The sequence below is a fragment of the Cetorhinus maximus genome, chromosome 1 (genome assembly GCF_964194155.1).
Source record: "Cetorhinus maximus chromosome 1, sCetMax3.hap1.1, whole genome shotgun sequence".
Classification (NCBI taxonomy): domain Eukaryota; kingdom Metazoa; phylum Chordata; class Chondrichthyes; order Lamniformes; family Cetorhinidae; genus Cetorhinus; species Cetorhinus maximus.
In genome coordinates this window covers 10,396,840-10,416,264 of record NC_135879.1, presented here as the reverse complement: position 1 = coordinate 10,416,264, position 19,425 = coordinate 10,396,840, and the positions used below count along the sequence as shown (strand labels likewise).

General features: G+C 41.6%; 1 protein-coding gene across 1 annotated transcript in view; it reads right to left on the bottom strand.

Moving 5' to 3' along the window:
- Positions 1 to 19,024, bottom strand: part of LOC144668162 (putative E3 ubiquitin-protein ligase HERC4) — a 45,041-nt gene extending 26,017 nt beyond the window's left edge. The window contains exons 1-13 of the mRNA XM_078529937.1: positions 18,826 to 19,024; positions 14,842 to 14,998; positions 13,503 to 13,579; positions 11,758 to 11,979; positions 10,980 to 11,071; positions 10,249 to 10,379; positions 9,262 to 9,416; positions 8,595 to 8,671; positions 8,146 to 8,246; positions 6,461 to 6,520; positions 4,068 to 4,173; positions 1,866 to 2,046; positions 550 to 698 (exon numbers count right to left, since the gene is read on the bottom strand). Of these exons, the coding sequence (XP_078386063.1) occupies positions 550 to 698; positions 1,866 to 2,046; positions 4,068 to 4,173; positions 6,461 to 6,520; positions 8,146 to 8,246; positions 8,595 to 8,671; positions 9,262 to 9,416; positions 10,249 to 10,379; positions 10,980 to 11,071; positions 11,758 to 11,979; positions 13,503 to 13,579; positions 14,842 to 14,998; positions 18,826 to 19,006 (1,689 nt within the window). The 5' untranslated portion in view covers positions 19,007 to 19,024. The remainder of the gene's footprint in view (positions 1 to 549; positions 699 to 1,865; positions 2,047 to 4,067; positions 4,174 to 6,460; positions 6,521 to 8,145; positions 8,247 to 8,594; positions 8,672 to 9,261; positions 9,417 to 10,248; positions 10,380 to 10,979; positions 11,072 to 11,757; positions 11,980 to 13,502; positions 13,580 to 14,841; positions 14,999 to 18,825) is intronic.
- Between the last annotated feature and the right edge of the window lie 401 nt (positions 19,025 to 19,425).

Genomic DNA, 19,425 nt, shown 5'->3' with positions numbered 1-19,425 from the left:
ATCTGTTGGAAAATTATGGGATGTGCACTTTTGATTTCCTGATAGAAGCATTTTACAAATGCCCCAATTCTGACCTGAGTTAAAATTAAGAAACTGACAGGGTTGGGTTAAACATCCAATTTACACCCTGTCTGATTTTATTTTAACTTCAATGCAGAGCTCACTTGGATGGGATGAAGAACGGGTGTCCCAACCGAACTCTCCCTTTTCCTGTCGGGTGGGTTAGGTATAGTGAGGCTATGACATCCATCTAACGGTGAATTTTACATCACTCAGCCCTGACCCAGTTGCATTCTAAGTGTAACAGCATTGTTGGATTTATAAAAGTCCCTCACATCTTGCAAAACATCGCAAGGTGTTTACAGAGTGAAAAACAAACAGAAATAATAGAGCAAGGAGAGTGAAGGGAGGTGACTGGTCAAAGAAATAGGGTTTCAGGATTCTTCTGAAGAGTGGGGAGGGAGGTAGCAAGCTGATTTCCAGAGTGTGGGTACAAGACAGCTAAAGGTGGAACAAAGTGAAGGGGGACTCACTTAAACTTGAACCTACCTTGTAAAGTGCTTGTAAAATTTTTAATGAACTGTGTAGCGGGGAGTTGTATCTTGAGATGCCCATCATAACAAGTTGATTTGATTTTTTTTGATACATCCTCACAAGGCGCATGAAGAAATAATCAGGCATTGTACTCCACCAGCATTCTAGTCAAGAAAGAGCACGGAAATGTTCACGCAAAATAAAACACAGCCGACCAACTGGTCACTGGTCAAAAAAGCAAACATAATGATGAAATGTAAAGATAGAACAGTGTGTGCTACGATTAAAATGATCGTGTCACTCCTTTGCCAATAAGTTCCTCGGGAGTGCTCCTTTATTCAGCTGCCTTGGCAGAGACTGTGGGCAGGATTTTGTGGTGCTGCCGAAAGTCAATGGACTTTTGGCTGGCTTTCTAAATTTTCTGATCCCACCTATGACAAGTCTCACCCTGCCCCGTGTTAAGGCCATTTAAAAAAAATTAATTTAAGCGATGTGGGTGTCGCTGGCTAGGCCAGCATTTATTTCCCATTCCTAATTGCCCTTGAGAAGGTGGTGGTGGTGAGCCACTTTCCTGAACTGCTACAGTCCATGTGGTGTAGGTACACCCAAAGTGATATTAGGGAGGGAGTTCCAGGATTTTGACCCAGTGACAGTGAAGGAACGACGATATATTTCCAAGTCAGGATGGTGAGTGGCTTGGAGGGGAACCTCCAGGTGGTGGTGTTCCCACCTATCTGCTACCCTTGTGCTTCTAGATGGTAGCGGCCGTGTGTTTGGAAGCTGCTGTCTAAGGAGCCTTGGTGAACTCCTGCAGTGCATCTTATAGATGGTACACACTGCTGCCACTGTGTGTTGGTGGTGGAGGGAGTGAATGTTTGTGGATGAGTTGCCAATCAAGCGGGCTGCTTTGTCCTGGATGGTGTTGAGCTTCTTGAGTGTTATGGGAGCTGCACTCAACCAGGCAAGTGGGGAAGTGGAGAGTATTCTAGTTCAGTTCAGTTTCTGGTCAATGGTAACCCCAAGGTGTTAATAGTGGTGTTTCCACGAAAGCTCTGATCAGGAGATGCACCAATGTTTGAAAACTATGTCCAATTATGATAACTCAAGACATTTGGGCCTTTAAGGTGGTGTAGAATGGACAGGCTATTTCTATAGCAGCTTTCATTACCTCAGGATACCTTTAACTTTACAACCATTTAGGTGTTTTTTTTGAAGCATTATCCCTGTTGTAATGGAGAAAATGTGAAAACCAATTTGATTTCTGAAGTATTTTCTTTTAATTGTGACCAGCAGTGTTTTCAATGACGTTTAAACATGAACAAAAATCTTACCAAGAATTTTAAAATAACTTCCTTCGAGTGAGAGAATGGCTTTGTTTAAAAAGTCTGCCAGCATTGACTCTTCCAGCACAGCAACGAGTTGTGTTAGAATAATGTAAACTCGCATTGTTTCCACACAAGCTGGAGAACGAGGTAGTGACGGCATCAGTTCATCTTGTACTGCTGCTTTCACCTGTAAAATCGTGAAAATAGCGGCAGGACGGTAACAGCTTTATACTAACTAAAGTTTATTTTATACACTTCGTGCAATAATTAAACTCCAAAATGTGATTTTCTCCTATTCCTTAATGACGTCACAATGTAAGATCATTAATTTTCACAGGTGAATTCCTGTAGCAAAATATATAATCGTCCTTGTCAATAGCTGACTGCAGTGCAGATGTTCATGTATTGATGCCATAGTATTATAGCTGACAGGGGCTATGCTAACAGATCTCCTGCATTCCATGCTACACGGGAAAACAATTTAATTTAGGAGGTTTCCAATGCAATGATTCCTGCAGTAATCTTTTGAGGATTTTTGAGATTATTTGTAGAAGACTGTAAATGGAGAGGAGCTTTGTTTTATAATTGTACGCTGTTTTGTAATTTCAACATCAGAGTTAGGCAGAAAAAAAGCATGTTTTAAATGTTTTGCAGAAGCAGCTTTTTATTTCATTTTGAAAGTTTATCGGTGTGTCGTGTTTGAAGGGTTGAGGAGTATTGTAAAACTGCCTGGAGTCCATCCAACAAGCATTTTGTGCTGGATTTCAAACCCTAAATCAACCCAGGTTCTCAGCATCAAGCAGCAATAATAATTAGCACTTCTAAATACACCACTGCATTGTATAAGTGCCCCCAACAACTTGGCATTTTCTGGGCTCAAACTGTACCTCATCAAGGATAAAGTTATTATTGTGAAACTAATAAATTCAGCAGTACACTATGGATGAATAGAATCATTTTGTTATTTGGAACAAGGGGAGAAAGAAGTGGTGTGTCTCAAAATTCATGGTAACAATATAGGTTAGCTTGTGAAGGGATAAAATGTATCCCATTGGGAAATCCTGTTCCAAAATCCAGATCTGGTGTCCTAGGATGTGACACTTCATCAGTTCCGATGAAGGGTCTCACCCCGAACACATGAAACTTTCATCTTCTTTTGCTGACCTGCTGTGTGCTTCCTGCATCTTCTGTTTCAATTACAGCTAATTAGCTCTGTTATCTAACAGCGAGTGTGGTGCTTTTAGGATAGCACTAATGCAACTGGTGGTGTCAAAATGTTCGAAGCCAGCTGTGGGAAACGGACTCGATTTACATCACGGAATTCACTGAGATGGAAAAGGAAAGCAGGTATGGTGTAAAATGATCTGTTGATTCACCATGGCCCCATTCGCCTTGACTGCTAGAGACCCAAATTCACCTCCTGTACACTTTAAAATATTTTAACTACAATTTTGCGTCTGTGAATTAATAAATTCAAATATTTGTAATTATTGATGTAAATCCCTCAGCATCTTTAATCACAATCTTATGAGGTCAGATTAACTATGGTCAGGGGACGTTTTGGTAAAAATAATAGGGCACCGGGACTTGGAATAACGTCACATCAAGCATATTTAGACACTGCTGTCAGACATCAACCTAAATGTCTCAGCGTCTTTGCTAAGATACCTCCACAGTGAAATCCAGTCTTACTGAGCCAGAAGGGGTTGAGGATTTGGCTTCATGGTAGCATTCCTGCCTCTGAATGAAAAGGTTCAGGGTTCAAACCCCTCTCTAGACATTCCCAGTAAGTGGTTCTGAACCCTGGGTTGCCATCCAGCAGGATACTCAGGTCCAGTGGGTGATTCCTTTCCCCCTCTGCATAAATTGTGGGAGCCCATAAAATCCTCTTGCTACATGGACCTAATCAGACTTGTGGCTGTCATAAAGATGATCACAACAGCTTATATTTATGTCGTGCCTTTGACATAATAAAACCTCCCAAGCGTTTCATTGTGTTATGAAACAAAATTAAACACTGGGCCACGTAAGGGAATATGAGGGTGGATGATCAACAGCTTGGTCAATGAGTTGGGTTTTAAGGAACATGTTCAAGGAAGAAAGGGAGGTAGAGAGTCAGAGATGTTTAGGGAGGGATTAAAGTGTGTTCCAGCATCTTAAGGTGTGAGAAATTCTAGGTACTCAGGAGTGATTAGTCAGTAACATTACCTGTTCCAGCATTGAGGAGTTTTTTGCCAACTTCTCGAAACCCAGATACATTGCGGACATATCTAGACCAGACACCGCTCCATTTGTTTTGAAATGGCCATCCTTGCTGTTTTGAAAGATATCAAGAATGATAATTAATGTATTGCAGAAACAATCTGGCATTGTTCTTGCTTTTATAATGTGACTGCAGGTTGATTTGAGGTACTGGTTCTTTGTGCTGACCCAAATCTATACAGTGGTCTCAAACACAACGTGCTGGAGCTCAAACACTCGAGTCTCATTGGGGTAAATTTTCACCTTCACCACCTGGACAGTGATCTAGTAAAGTGAATATGCAAAACTGTAAAACTCATACAGCCCTCCCACCCCCACCCCCACCCCCACCTGCTATTCACTCCAATTAAAATGCACCCCATGGAATGGTAAGATTTGAGTCCACCCATTATCAGTCAACTTCATTACTTTTTGTGGCGTACAAGTCCTCAACCTATAAAATTGATTTTGAGGAAACCACTTCCATCTCATCAACAACAACTTGCATTCACATGGCACCTATAAGAAAAGGTCCCATAGGAGCCTCTTCAGACAGAAATTTGACAGCAGGTCAAAAAAGAAGATATTAGGCCAGTTGATCAAAGGCATAGTCAAAGAGGTAGGTTTTAAGGTGTGCCTTAAAAGGAGGAAAGGTGGTGAGGCACAGAGGTTTAGTGAGGGAATTCCAGAACTTAAGGCCTAGATGGCTGTAAGCATGGTCATCAATGGTGGGGTAAAGGAAGTTGGAGATGCACATGAGGCCAACATCATATTTTCTTTCAAAATGTTGAAATTGTAAGACTTGGGTCCATCCATTATCAGTCAACTTTACTTTTTGTGGAGTACCTGTTCAGCTGGTTAAACTACTTTGCAATAAAACAGCACAGTGAGGTTCCCCGCAGAACTGAGGCAGGTCCCCAGTTATGTGTACAAACTAATGGATGGGAAGTGTTTGCTCAGAGGGAATTCTGGGCAGTGAATTCCCAAACTTGACTCTGGGGGATGAAGCGTTGGGGGAGAGACAGACTCATCATTTAACAAAGCCTGATATCCTAGCACAAAGGAAGATGATTGTGGTTGTTGGAGTTCAGTCATCTCAGTTCCAGGACATCACTGCAGGAGTTCTTCAGGGTAGTGCCCTCAGCCCAACCATTTCAGCTGCTTCATCAATGACCTTCCTTCCATCATAAGGTCAGAAGTGGGGATGTTCACTGATGATTGCACAATGTTCAGCACCATTCCCGACTCCTCGAATGCTGAAGCAGTCCATGTCCAAATGCAGCAAGACCTGGACAATATACATACTTGGGCCGACAAGTGGCAAGTAACTTTCGCATCACACAAGTGTCAGGCAATAACCATCTCCAACAAGAGAGAATACAACCATCACCCCTTGATGTTCAATGGTATTACCATCACTGAATCCCCCACTATCAACATCCTGGGGGTTACCATTGACCAGGAACTGAACTGGACAAGCCATATAAATCCTGTGACTACAAGATCAGATCAGAGGCTAGGAATTGTGTGATGAGTAACCCACCTCCTGACTCCCCAAAACCTGTCCACCATCTACAAGGGACAAGTCAGGAGTGTGATGTAATGCTCCCCACTTGCCTGGATGAGTGCAGATCCCCAACACTCAAGAAGCTTGACACCATCCAGGACAAAGCAGTTCGCTTGACTGGCACCACATCCACAAACATTCACTCCCTCTACCACCGACGCACAGTAGCAGCAGTGTGTACCATCTACAAGATGCAGGAATTCACCAAGACTCCTTCAACAGCACCTTCCAAACCCGCGACTACTACCATCAAGAAGGACAAGGGCAGCATGTAGATGGGAACACCACCACCTGGAGGTTGCCCTCCAAGTCACTCACCATCCTGACTTGGAAATATATCGCCGTTCCTTCACTGTCGCTGGGTCAAAATCCTGGAACTCCCTTTCCAACAGCACTGTGGGTGTACCTACACCACGTGGGCTGCAGCGGTTCAAGAAGGCAGCTCACCACCGCCTTCTCAAGGGCAATTAAGGACGGGCAATAAATGCTGGCCCAGCCAGCGAAGCCCACATTCCATGATTGAATAAAAAAAATCGACATAGTATGGAGAGGGCAGGTAAAAAACTGAATCTGTTCAAGTAAATCAAGTGACATTTCTACACAATCCTTTAGCTTCTCCATCCTTCAGCTTGTTCAGGTGTATGAACTTGCTCAAGAAAATGAAATAAAATAAAAACCTTTGTCAAAAATGATTTAGTTTTGGTTTGGGCCTGGGGAACAAAGCAACAAACTCAGATAGAATCTGTAACAAGTCTTTTGATGCTAATTGTTAGACAATAGAACACTTGTTTACCTGACATCCAGGAAACTTCCAGACAGAGTTTGAGAAGAAGAAAATGCCTGAACGATTGCCCTGTAAATGAAATTCAGACAAATTTAATTCAAGTTATTGTACTTTGAATGGAAAGAGATGCCTATGGTCCTTTTTGGACTATGATTAATTACATATTTTTTTAAATGCTAAATACTTGTATTAATTTATAGGCAATTCAAATTCTAGTAACTGTACAGCTGGATCCTGTGAAAGATATATGTTTTGCACAGCCTTCTATATAACGAGAGTTAACAGAAACAGTGGAATTGAAATCTGCGCTAAGATCATATATAGGCATCTTCAACCTGGATTTTATTCAGAAACTGCATCAATCGAGCATGTAAAACTAAGATGAGATTTGCTGTAAAATGTAACTACAGTGGAACTTGCTGGTGGATGATTGAAAATTGTTGGGGAATTGAGTCCTCAGGTGTTGTACAGTACACCAATGTCCTCGATATGGCATCCAACACAATATGGATTATAAAATCAACAGAGGCTCCAATTCACTCCTATGATCGAAGTCTGGCACAAGTACCATTGACCTCAGCTCCTGACCCCACCAGAGTATTCACAATGGCTGCCTGAGGCATCTTGGGAACCCATCTAGTGGCACAACATTTGGAATGCTCTACCCTAAAGGGCTGTGGATGCTCAGTTGTTCAGTATATTCAAGGCTGAGATCAACTGATTCTTGGAATCTAAGGGAATCAAGGGATCAGGATTAGGCAGGAAAGTAAAGTTGAGGTTGAAGATCAGTCATGATCCAATTGGATGGTGGAACAGGCTCAAGGGAGTGTCTGGCTTACTCCTGCTCCTATTTCTTATGTTCTTAATAGATGTGTACCACAAGAGACTGGAACTTAAATTTTCTGATTTGAGATACTTTAACATGAGGATTAACCCATTTGAAATAGATGTATTAATGCCACACTTAACACCAACAGGTAAAATCTATTGTTCCAGTGAAGCCCAACGCAAACTGGAGGAACAGCACCTCATCTTCCGACTAGGCACTTTACAGCCTTCTGGGCTGAATATTGAATTCAACAACTTTAGATCTTAAACTCCCCCTCCCCCCATCCCCATCCCGTTTCTTTTCCCCCCCCACCCGCCTTTTTTTTCAATAATTTATATAGATTCTTCTTTCCCCACCTATTTCCATTATTTTTAAATCTAAAACTAAAACCTTTAGTCTTTCCACCCCACCCCCACTAGAGCTGTACTTTGAATATCCTGTCTTCCATTCTTAATTAGCACTTTTCTCAGACAAAGACCACCACCTTCAACACCTCTTTGACCCTTTTGTCTCTGACATCTTTTGATTATCTGCTCACACCACACCCTCAATGTGTCTCTTCCCCCCCACCCACCTTAAACCAATTTATATTTCTCCCTTGTTGAAACTATGCTTCAGTTCTGCCGAAGGGCCATGAGGGCTCGAAACGTTGACTGATTTCTTCTCCGCCGATGCTGCCAGACTTGCTGAGTTTTTCCAGGTAATTCTGTTTTTATTTTGTTTTGGATTTCCAGCATCCGCAGTAGCTTTTAGCTTTTTGTTAAAATCTATCATGTGTTTGCCCAGTAGAGTTAATGAAAAGTTCTGAAGGAAGGTATAGGGAAATTGGGGAAGGTAAACTGAAATTTTCAGGAAGATAAATTACCTTCTTGTCTTTTTGCACAATTCCTTCTCCAGTAAACTGTCCACTGTCATGATTCTCCTCAAAGTATTGAAAGAAGATTGGTCAGCAGAGGGCACCAAACCCTAGACAGAAAAAATCCAAGCGCAATAAATGTCCACCTGTCTACATGAACTCTGATAAGAAACACCAAATCTCTCCAGTGGAGACAATGCTCTTTCTCCTGCAAGTCTCTTCTCTTCAAGTTTATATTCAATCATCTTGGTAAGTACTATTGAAGTAATTAGTTAACTAATTAAATAATAATTGAATTAAAGATGGAAAAGTTATTTTTCAAGTGTGAATGATAATTATCTGAAATGCTTTTTGGCCAAATGTACATCCATTTCCATTGTGTGGCCTTGCACCAGCAATATCTCCTTATTGCAACAAACACCCCACCATGTGGTCTTAAAATGTACTTCTCTTCTTACCACTTCATCACGGCACTCTGCAAAACTTTGGTCTCCTCCTGCAAAAATTCTTCTCACAGCTGGTTTGGTTGAATGCCCTGTCAAGTTGCATCAACACTGATTAAGTAGACAGCAATGTTACTTAAAATATGTGTCAGCTTGTTCCTCTCTATGTCATAAGTTAATTTTACATCTGTGTCTCTTTCAAAACATATTCTTCTGTTACAAACTCCTTTCTCAATATTTGTAATGGAAAGTGTCTATGTAATTACACACTCACAGCCCTTGTATGTTGCAGCGCCATCACTGGAGTAAGAGTCTAATTGCATTGTGACAGGTTTACATAAGACAGTTCCATTATAAATACAGACATAAGAATTTATAATGTCAATATAAATAAAAAGTAGGATTGAATGTGAGTTTAAAATGAGGACTAAATTATGCCTATACGTATTGCTTCAGTTATCCCCAGCAGCTAAGTCTCCTCCACCTGAAACTACATTTAGTTTGAATTCCCTGTGTGCAATGCCACAGGAGGTTAACTTGCTTTATTTGTATTTTATATAAAATTAAATTAGTGCTGAAATTGCAGAACCGCAGATCAACATTACATGCCAGTCTTGTTCAAATCTTTTCCATACAATCTATACAATGGAGTTATAAAAGTATAGAAGTTTACATTGCTTACCATTTTCCATTCTATTATTGTCAGATGTGTCCAGTATGTTGACAGGAAGAGGCACTAACTGATCGCTGGTCTCTCTGTTTCCCAACTGCCCAAATTCGCCACGACCAAAAGAATAAATCTTACCAGACGATGGAACGAAGACAAGTGTGTGATAGCTGTTTAAAATATATATATGTATATCTGTAACTCTACATGCCTTTCCCCAGTGAGCTTCAAACATTGCAAAGTCTCTGTTACTCATAAAACATCGGTATTAATCTCGGAGTAGTGCTTCAGGATAAGTAAGTGTGAATATTTACTCTTGCTGATCAGTAGGAAAAGTGTAATTCAAATTGATCAGCTCCATTTCCCACTCTGTTCTCACTCATTCCTCATTTTAATGCCATTGGTTCTAGTGGCAGGTCAGGGTCTCTCCAGATCCTGTCAAAAGCCTCAATGATAAATGGAACATAGAGCTCCATTAGATTCCTTTGGAATGTTAACCCATTCTCAAGTGGTACGTCAACCTGGTAAAGCTGTCAGGAAGCCAGGGAGACCATCTGAGGTGCATTTAGAAGAATTTCCCTCATGGGGTCAGTCAGAGCAGTATTGCGCCTCCAGGACCCACAAGGAAAGTCCAGGCCTCCACTGTCCCATGCATCCAACCATCATTCTAACCAACACTCCCCACCCCCACAGAAATCTTGTTCCCGGCAGCTATTTCACTGTGCCAGCCTGAATGTCCACTCACCATTCCTGGCTCTCATGCTAATATCATGCACTGAGACATTATTTATTTCCAAGTGAGGAATAAGAACCTTTTAGATCTCAACAGTCTAAAAATTGAACTCTAGAGATAATAAAGTTAACCAGATGGACTCACACTGCTAATGGCCATTCATGTTCAGTAACTCAAGAATAGCTGAAATTTAAATCTTTTAGGTCCACACAAACGAAAGAATGAAAGATATAGCTGTGTTTTATTTTGTTGATGTCTTACAAACTCACCTCCCACATGCTATCTGAGAGACTTTATTTGCAAACAGGCAGCCGACTAGACGAGGTTTGATCTCATCCTCTGTAGAGTTGTGTCCAAGTTGCCCATAACTCCCGGCCCCAAAGGTGAAAACAAGCCCATCCTAGAGGAGAAGACAATGACTTCAGAGCATGTGACATCTCATTGCTAGGAAAGCCTTTGGTACTGAAATATCAGTGGTATAGCGCCCTTTTATTCTCATTAACTAGTACACATTAACAGAATCTAGTGATGGAAAATTGTTACTTTAACTGATTCTATCTTGCAGTCATTCTTGTCTCTCTGAGAGATCTAGAGTGAGCTCATCAAATATTTGTAAGAGAAGCAGTGCAATCAGAAAATATACCCCAATCTCTGTAATCATAAATGAAATACTGTATATATTTGCCCTATGGTAACAGATTGAAGTTCTAACTTTGTGCTAATCCATGTGTAATAACTAAAGGTTAGTCCATCCATCTTCTCTAGAGCTGGACTTAACTCAAGACTCACACCTGGGATTCATGAGCCACTTACAAGGGACAAGGAGCTGAGGTGGTTCCCCATTGTCAACCCACAATTTTTATCACTGGACTATTTTATCCTAGATAGGCTGCAACCAAGGCTAAAGGGTCCTCAATTGACATTTACAACGTGGAGATATCCCACACCTGAACAAGGCAAAATAACTGAAATTTTAATTTCAAATTCCTCCTGAACAAACCTTTGTCAGAACAGCCGTGTGCTCTTGTCCACAAGAGATATGGATGGTCTTCTTACACTCTAACAGCTTCACATATTTGGGCTTGTCTCTATCTGTAAGAAGGATTGAAAGAGCGATTAACTCACATTCCTCCTCCTATTTCCAAAGTAATAATCTGTTCTAAGGTATTTTAAACAGAAGTTATCAGAATGGATTAACCGCAGAGGTTCCAAATAAAAGCTATTCAATGAGTCAGAATGACTGAGGTCCAATATTTTGAAATGAACATTCAGGCTCAGAAGAGCCCACCAGGAAGATCAATGTTTTCTGAAGTTTGTGTGGACTTGGCTAGAGGAATGTGGAAAGCCTAAGATGAGAACTCAGAATGAAAATGGTTGGAGGAATGAACACTATAAGAAATAATTTTTTTTATGATAGTTAGGCTTCTTCCTTAATCCAATGCCTATGTCCAATCATTATTTTACCTTGTTACTTCCTGATTTTCTGTCAGTGAGAATTCTTCAAAGTGATTGGCTGCTAAGCCTGCTTGCTGACATCACTGATTGCTGGTGCCAGAATGAAATTCACATCAGGAAAAGTGAAACCCATGCAACAGAGATCACTAAGTCATTGTGGGCAGATTTCTTTGAGACCCATGATGAGCACCATCATTTCGCCACTGGCTGCAAAATCTGGGCCTTTGTTAAAGGATTCCCTGGTGTGGGGCAGATGCAAAGCTCAGGAAATGGAAGCAACAGAAAGGAAAAGGAGGGACAATAGTTTTTGGAAACACTCTTACCTTCTGTGTCCTTGAGCCCCAGCTGCCCGTGATTGTTTCTCCCCCAACCGAACACGGCCCCCGAGAGAGACAGGGCGAAGCTGTGTTCTCCTCCTGCGGTGATCTGAGCCACTGGCATCCCAGTGAGAGATGTCACACACTGAGGGCTGTCCTCGGAGCCACCTTTCGTACCAAGGCCGAGCTGGCCATAAGTGTTCTGTCCCCAGGCAAAGAGTTTGCCATCTTTCAACGGAAGACAAATGAGAAAAAAATATTACCTTTAGGTTCTAATAAGTGTATTCTAATTTTGAAATGATTATATTTAACTCATGATTATGTTTAACTTCTACCAGAAAACTGAGAAATAGGAAAATTTCTTTCTACTCTAGGCCAGTTTCTATAAAGTACTGAATATGAATAATGTTCAGGATAATAAACAGTTAGTTATAAATGACCAGCAAACTACTTCTCCTGCACTCCATATACTTCAGTATACACTGTTCCACTCAGTGGTGTTGTACCCAGGTTTGAATCAGAAGGTTTGAGCCCCATTCAGGACAGTCCTGGTGAGTGGGGATTAGAGAATGGTCTCTAAGTATGGTGTTAATAACCAGGCAAGCTACTCATAGCCAGATGTAGTGAAAAGATTGAGTTTGGACCCCACACCAGACAGCCCTGGCAAGCGGAGACCAGAGCACTAGCTCTGAATAGTGGCCCAGCGGGGGTACTAGTGTCTGATAGTTGTGTGTTGCCCAATCCCTTAGTAAAGAGTAGATGGGGCTTTATACCTTTGGTTTCTGCCCACCTGGGGGATGATGCTCTGAAGCTCATAAACAATGAGGAAAGCAATGGGAAACCACGTCAGCTGCTCTTCCCATGTGTGTGGCTGAAGGATCACGTGTGCGGGACCTGAGTTAGCACCTGTCTGAGGGCAGAACAGAAGGGACTGACTCACAAGCACCGTTCCTGACGTTATTCTTTTAAATAGTTTTAACATTCGAGTAATATCAATCATTTCATATGTCATGGGATTTATTATATCCACCTGAAAGGGCAGACAGGGCCTTGGTTTAACATTTCATCCAAAAGACAACACCTCCAACAGCACAGCATCCTTTAGTAACGGCCTTCATTTTTTTTGTGTTCAAGTCCAGGTTTGGGACATAAACCCACAATCTTCAGTGCCAGGAACAAGGATGCAACCAACTCAGCACCAGCTTATATAGGTGTCTAGGTGAAAGAGTGAAGAGTGGGGTTGGGGGGGGGTTAGTGTATTACCAAAAACTGACAATAGGTTCCTGCTCTCTTCAGCTCTGAACTGATGACAGAGTTTCGAAGAAGGGTGATACTGTACTCGAAATGTTAACTCTGTCTCTCTCTCCACAGATGCTGCCAGACCTGCTGAGGTTTCTTCAGTGCTTTCTGTTTTTATTTCAGATCTCCAGCATCTGCAGTATTTTACTACTTTTTTAATTGGCTCCTGTTCCTTCTTAGTTTCTCAATGAGATAAATTAGGTTAAGATTAAACAGAAGAACAGCCATTATTTTTATGTGAGGTACCGTGATTGGTTTGACCTTTGTTGCACCTGGTGTAAATTTGACCTTTTCCTAAATACAAACACTCCAATATTAATCATGAATTTGACAATCATGTTACAAATGATGCTAAATTCAGACCTGGTTCACCGCTGGACTAGGTGCACAGCTTCTTAATTTTAATCTGCTTATAGTAAATTACAACAAGTATATTTTAGTTTAATTTTTACCTTTGGACAGTGCCAGTGAGTGATGGTTTCCACAGGCCACTTGAATTATGTTTCTCAGACTCAAACTGTTAAGTAACCTAAACATAAGTAAAACATAAACATAATAACACATCATTTCTAAATCTTTCTCAGGAACATATCATATCTCTTTCATTAATTTTTTTTAATGAAAGTTACAGCGTGTCATCATTGGGCTTTAATATGTAACTGCACGCTGGTAGATTTTCTGTTATCCTTGTGTCTCTGTATGAGCACAGGGAGCAAACACAAAGTCTACAGTTTATCAGAGAGATATCACTCAATAAACAGTTGCCGAGTCCACCCAAGTGAGTTAGTGAGTCAGCCTGGGTTCAGCTGGTAGTACTCTTGTCGACTAAATTATAAAGTTGTAAGTTCAAGTCCCACTCCAGAGACTTGAGCACATAATCAGTGCTGACACTTCAGGGTAGTACTGACACATAGGAGGCAGAGAGTGTTTGATAACAAAGACCTCCGCAAGTCAACAAAAGCCCTAATGTACAGAGCAGTTGTTGTCACCACACTCCTGTACTGCAGTGAGACCTGGATTGAGTATCAGTGACACATAGGAGTACTAGAGAAATTCCATCAGCAATGCATCTGCCACATCCTTTGGATTCAATGGGAGGATTGCAAAACCTCAACAAGGATTTGGGGAAAACTGCAAAATCAACTTCAATGGACTGGACACTGTGTCCAGATAGCTGAAAACAGTCTCCCCCACCAGGTCCTGTTCTCTCAACTCTCAAAGAACCATCATTCCAGGGGAGGATAAAGAAAACGCTTCAAAGACTCTGAAGCTCTCCTTAAAGCACAGCAGCATTGATATTAATGACTAGGAGGAGCTTTCTACCAATTGTACCAAATGGCCACAACTTGTCTATCACTTTGCATCACGCTTTGAGTCACAAAGTCTTAATGATGGGACAGAGCAGTTTTAGGGAAGGAAAGAAAAGAAAGCAAATCCTGCACTCCGGATCCCACCACCTCGTGTGCCCAGAGATATGTAGGTGAGAACCAACTTGTTCAGTCATTTGAAGACCCATGGCAGAAACTGACAACCCAGATTAGACATCATTTTATAGGGATAGCTGTTGCCGCCACTGCAATACTGACAGAGTCCGGCACTGTCTTTCCAATGAGACACTAACATTTTGACAACTTTTTCCTTGTACCTGCTGCGTCTAAGTGCTAAACTCTATCATTATTTTAACATCTTCTAACATTTAGACAACAACTCAATTTACAACACGATGGTGCAGAATTAAATAAAAACATCATTTTTTATACTTAAAGCCACCAGGAATAAAGTAACTCTTACTGTGGTTCCATTATGAAGAATTCTTTTGTTTTAGCTGCAGTTTCCTTTGAGTTAACTTCACTGTGAAAAACAGACCCTGCTTTAGAAAGGAACAGAATGTGGGATGTTCCACTCTCCGCAAAGTGGATTTTCTGCTTCCTGAATTGAGCGAAATGTCCTACAGGGAAAGAATGAAAACAGAATATTAATATAAAAGGACACAGTGCTTTGTGACTGGACTAATAACTCAGAGGATGTGAGCTGAAATCCCACCATTACTGTTTGAGAATTTGGATTCATTTTTAAAAAATCAGTTACCATGAAGCTGTCTGATTGTCGTAACCCACCTGATTCACTAATGTCCGTTAGGGAGGGAAACCTGCCGTCCATTGCCAGCCACTATATGAGATTGCAGTCCCACACCAATGCGTTTCACTCTGAACTGCCCTCTAAAATGACCCAGGAAGCCACTTAATCACATCAAAACATGACAGAAAGACCCACCAATGTGTTCACAGGGCAACTAAGGATGGGCAATAAATGTCAGCCTTGCCAGTGCTGCCCACATCCTAGTGGTGAATATTTAAAAAAAATGCATAGAGTATACAGACAAATTAAATTCGAAGGAGTAGTTGTGTCTAGCCGCTGTCACATTGCTAGCAAATGGAGCTGTAACAACATTGATCACTTCACTGGAATTATACAAGGTTTAAAGGTTTAGATTATGAGGACAGGTTGCATAAACTTGGCTTGTGATCTCTTGAGTTTAAACAGTGGAGGAGTAATTCAGTTGAGATATTTAAAGCGATAAAGGGATTCGATAGTTTCTCTGCATCTATTCTATTTCCTCTGGTAGGGCAATCTGGAACAAAGCAGCACAAATTTAAAAGGAGAGACAGGCCATTTGGGAGTGAAATGAGGAAACATTTCTTAAACAAAGAGCAGTGAGATCTGGAACTAAATACCCAATAGGCTGTGGATGTTGTGTCAATTAAAATTCTCAAGACTGAGATTGATGAATTTTATTCGGTAAGGGTATTGAGGAATAGCTGAGTAAATAAAATTGAGGTACAGGCCAGCTGGGATCTAACTGAATGGTGGAACAGGTTTCAGGGGCTGGATGGTCTTCTCCTGTTCCTATGAATACACTCAGTGAAACCACTTGAAAATGTGAATGGCCACTAACAGCAGTTTACACACTTGTAAACCCTAGTTTGAAAATTTCAACTCCCGCCTCTCCCGGTAGGTTTCTCACCAAAATAATTTTGTTGACTTTTGTATTCATTGAGGCAAGAATGTTAGGAAAAGGAACAGTTCCCATTTGAGGTTCAACCTCCCTGCCTTGCTCAGTAATCAAAATTGTTCCCCCAAATCCCTCAGGAACATGGGGACCTGTATGCCTGGGGTGAGAAAGTTGTCAGCTGCTCCAGGAATGAGCCCTGCGGAATTTTATTGATGCCATCCAGACCTGACATGCCAATCTTAAAAAAGGACCCACTGGATTTAGGTATATCTCCTCGGCACCTTCTCTCTGGTGTAGGTCAAAATGCCAACTAGTTGTCTCCTGGGGGGTAATTAACCTGGCGATGATAACTGCCCACTCGCCCATGGGGTTAAAATCAGTAAACTGTCCATGATATAATTGTGACACAAACAATACACAGATCTTGTTAATCTAATCCTTCCCTGCAAAATAACAAGTCTGAACAACATTTGGATAAAAGCACAAAACTGCGGATGCTGGAAATCCAAAACAAAAACAAAAACACCTGGAAAAACTCAGCAGGTCTGGCAGCATCTACGGAGAGGAACACAGTTAACGTTTCGAGTCCGAATGACCCTTCAACAGAACTAAGTAAAAATAGAAGAGAGGTGAAATATAAGCTGGTTTAACAGGGGGGGGTGGGGACATGTAGAGCTGGATAGAGGGCCAGTGATAGCTGGAGATAACCAAAAGATGTCACAGCCAAAAGGACAAAGAGGTGTTGAAGGTGGTGATATTATCTAAGGAATGTGCTAATTAAGGGTAGAAAGCAGGGCAAGCAAGGTACAGATAGCCCTAGTGGGGGTGGGGTGGGGTGAAGGAATCAAAAAAGGGTAAAAGGTAGAGATAAAACAATGGATGGAAATACATCTAAAAATAATGGAAATAGGTGGGAAAAGAAAAATCTATATAAATTATTGGAAAAAAAGGTGGGGGGGGGGGGAATGGGAAAGGGGGTGGGGATGGAGGAGAGAGTACATGATCTAAAATTGTTGAACTCAATATTCAGTCCGGAAGGCTGTAAAGTGCCTAGTCGGAAGATGAGGTGCTGTTCCTCCAGTTTGCGTTGAGCTTCACTGGAACAATGCAGCAAGCCAAGGACGGACATGTGGGCATGAGAGCAGGGTGGAGCGTTGAATGGCAAGCGACAGGGAGGTCTGGGTAATGCTTGCGGACAGACCGAAGGTGTTCTGCAAAGCGGTCACCCAGTCTGCGTTTGGTCTTTCCAATGTAGAGGAAACCACATTGGGAGCAACGAATGCAGTAGACTAAATTGAAGGAAGTGCAAGTGAAATGCTGCTTCACTTGAAAGGAGTGTTTGGGCCCTTGGACGGTGAGGAGAGGGGAAGTATTCACCCCACCCCCACTGGGGCTATCTGTACCTTGCTTGTCCTGCTTTCTACCCTTAATTAGCACATTCCTTAGATAATATCACCACCTTCAACACCTCTTTGTCCTTTTGTCTGTGACATCTTTTGGTTATCTCCACCTATCACTGGCCCTCTATCCAGCTCTACTTATCCCACCCCCCTTAAACCAGCTTATATTTCACCTCCCTTCTATTTTTACTTAGTTCTGTTGAAGGGTCATTCGGATTCGAAACGTTAACTGTGTTCCTCTCCGCAGATGCTGCCAGACCTGCTGAGTTTTTCCAGGTATTTGTGCTTTTGTTTTGAACAACATTTTGTTTGTTCCTAGTTGGCACTGTCAACCCGAACTCAATTAGCTGCCAATGCCTAAATGTATTTTCTGTCACTTTAAGGCTTCTCCAACAATCAATGACAATAACAGTTTCAAGCAAGAGATTAACCTATTAGGTACTACAGTCAATTCACTTTTGATTGGGCCGGGATGTCTCAGTGAGGGAGAAATCGACATTTTAAAAAAAGGGGCAATTTTAATCAAGTAAAGATTACATTAAAAAAAAAATCAGGTTAAAAAAAATAAGGTCAGCATTAAAACAATCTCTCCTCTGGTCAACTCCAGTGATAAAATGGTCCATTTAGGGAATTGGCAGGTTACGAAACTCGCAGCGGGATCCAGTCAGTCAACCAAGTTCCTGCTAATGGTGCAATATTAGCTTTAACAAGCGCTGGGTTAAAGCACTAAAGGTCTCTATTGAGAGCCGAGCTCAGTGTTGCTGCTGCAGTTGTCACTGTGACTCAGAGAAACGAAACGGAAACTGACCAGAATCATATTGTTGAAGGTGGTGATATTATCTAAGGAATGTGCTATTTAAGGGTGGAAAGCAGGGCAAGCAAGGTACAGATAGCCCCAGTGGGGGTGGGGTGAAGGAATCAAAAAAGGTTAAAAGGAGAATTGGTTCGGGCGGGGAAGGGGAGATAAGGAGGAAAACGAAACCGCATCGGTCTGGATAGTTCCGGCACCTGACACCCAGATGCTATTCTCCCGCATTATAATCGTCACCCAAATTATAACCGATACTCAAACCATAACCACTTTTAAAATGAATGCAATGCGGGGGATGGAAAACAGAACATTAAATTAAACATTAAATATAATTCCTGGTGCAAATCTGAATGAATCACCAAAAGAGTCACACAAGAACTTAATATTGATAATAATACATGATCTATCAAATATATAGTTTGCTACAAACTCTGAACACTTTATTTACTTTACAATACCTAAATTAAATCAGGTGTCGTGTCAGCCAACTTTAAATATAATAATTTAATTTTAAAACATTCTCTTTCCTATTGCAGACAAGATTTCCTTACCAGGCTTTGTTTGCTTCTTCCTTCCACAGACTCTGATATAAATGTTTCCATTTTCCAACACAAACACAGTGAATCCGTCCCGGCTGCACACATGCTGAACTCTCTCCCATTTGAGAACTTCCCGTGTCTGTGAGGCGTCTTTCTGCCCGGTCACCCAGCTCAAGTTCCCCCAACACAACATGTTGCCCCCACTCTTCCCTCTCTCTGTCGGCACTGGGCTCCTCTTTCAAACAACCGGGAACCCAGAGAGAGAGAGAGAAAGAGTAATCAACTCACCGCAGAAACATAGCTGTCAGATTAAAAGGCTTTCTTTTCCGGAGCTGCTATTAATCCGACTGCCTCTGCCTATCTATCTACTTATCTCTCTCTCTCTCTCTCTCACACACACAATATATTTATTGACAGTACATGGGGAAATTCCTTTGCCTGGCCCCGCCTCTGAACCAATAGAGCGAGCCGATGGCAACAACAGTTGGATTGTTTGGATGAAGTAGCTTTTCAATTGTGTTCACCGACCAGTTTCTATTCCCCGACACACTTTGTCCTTGGAGTGCGGTCAGAATGAAGAAAGGTAACTGCAAATGAAACTGACTCTGAACA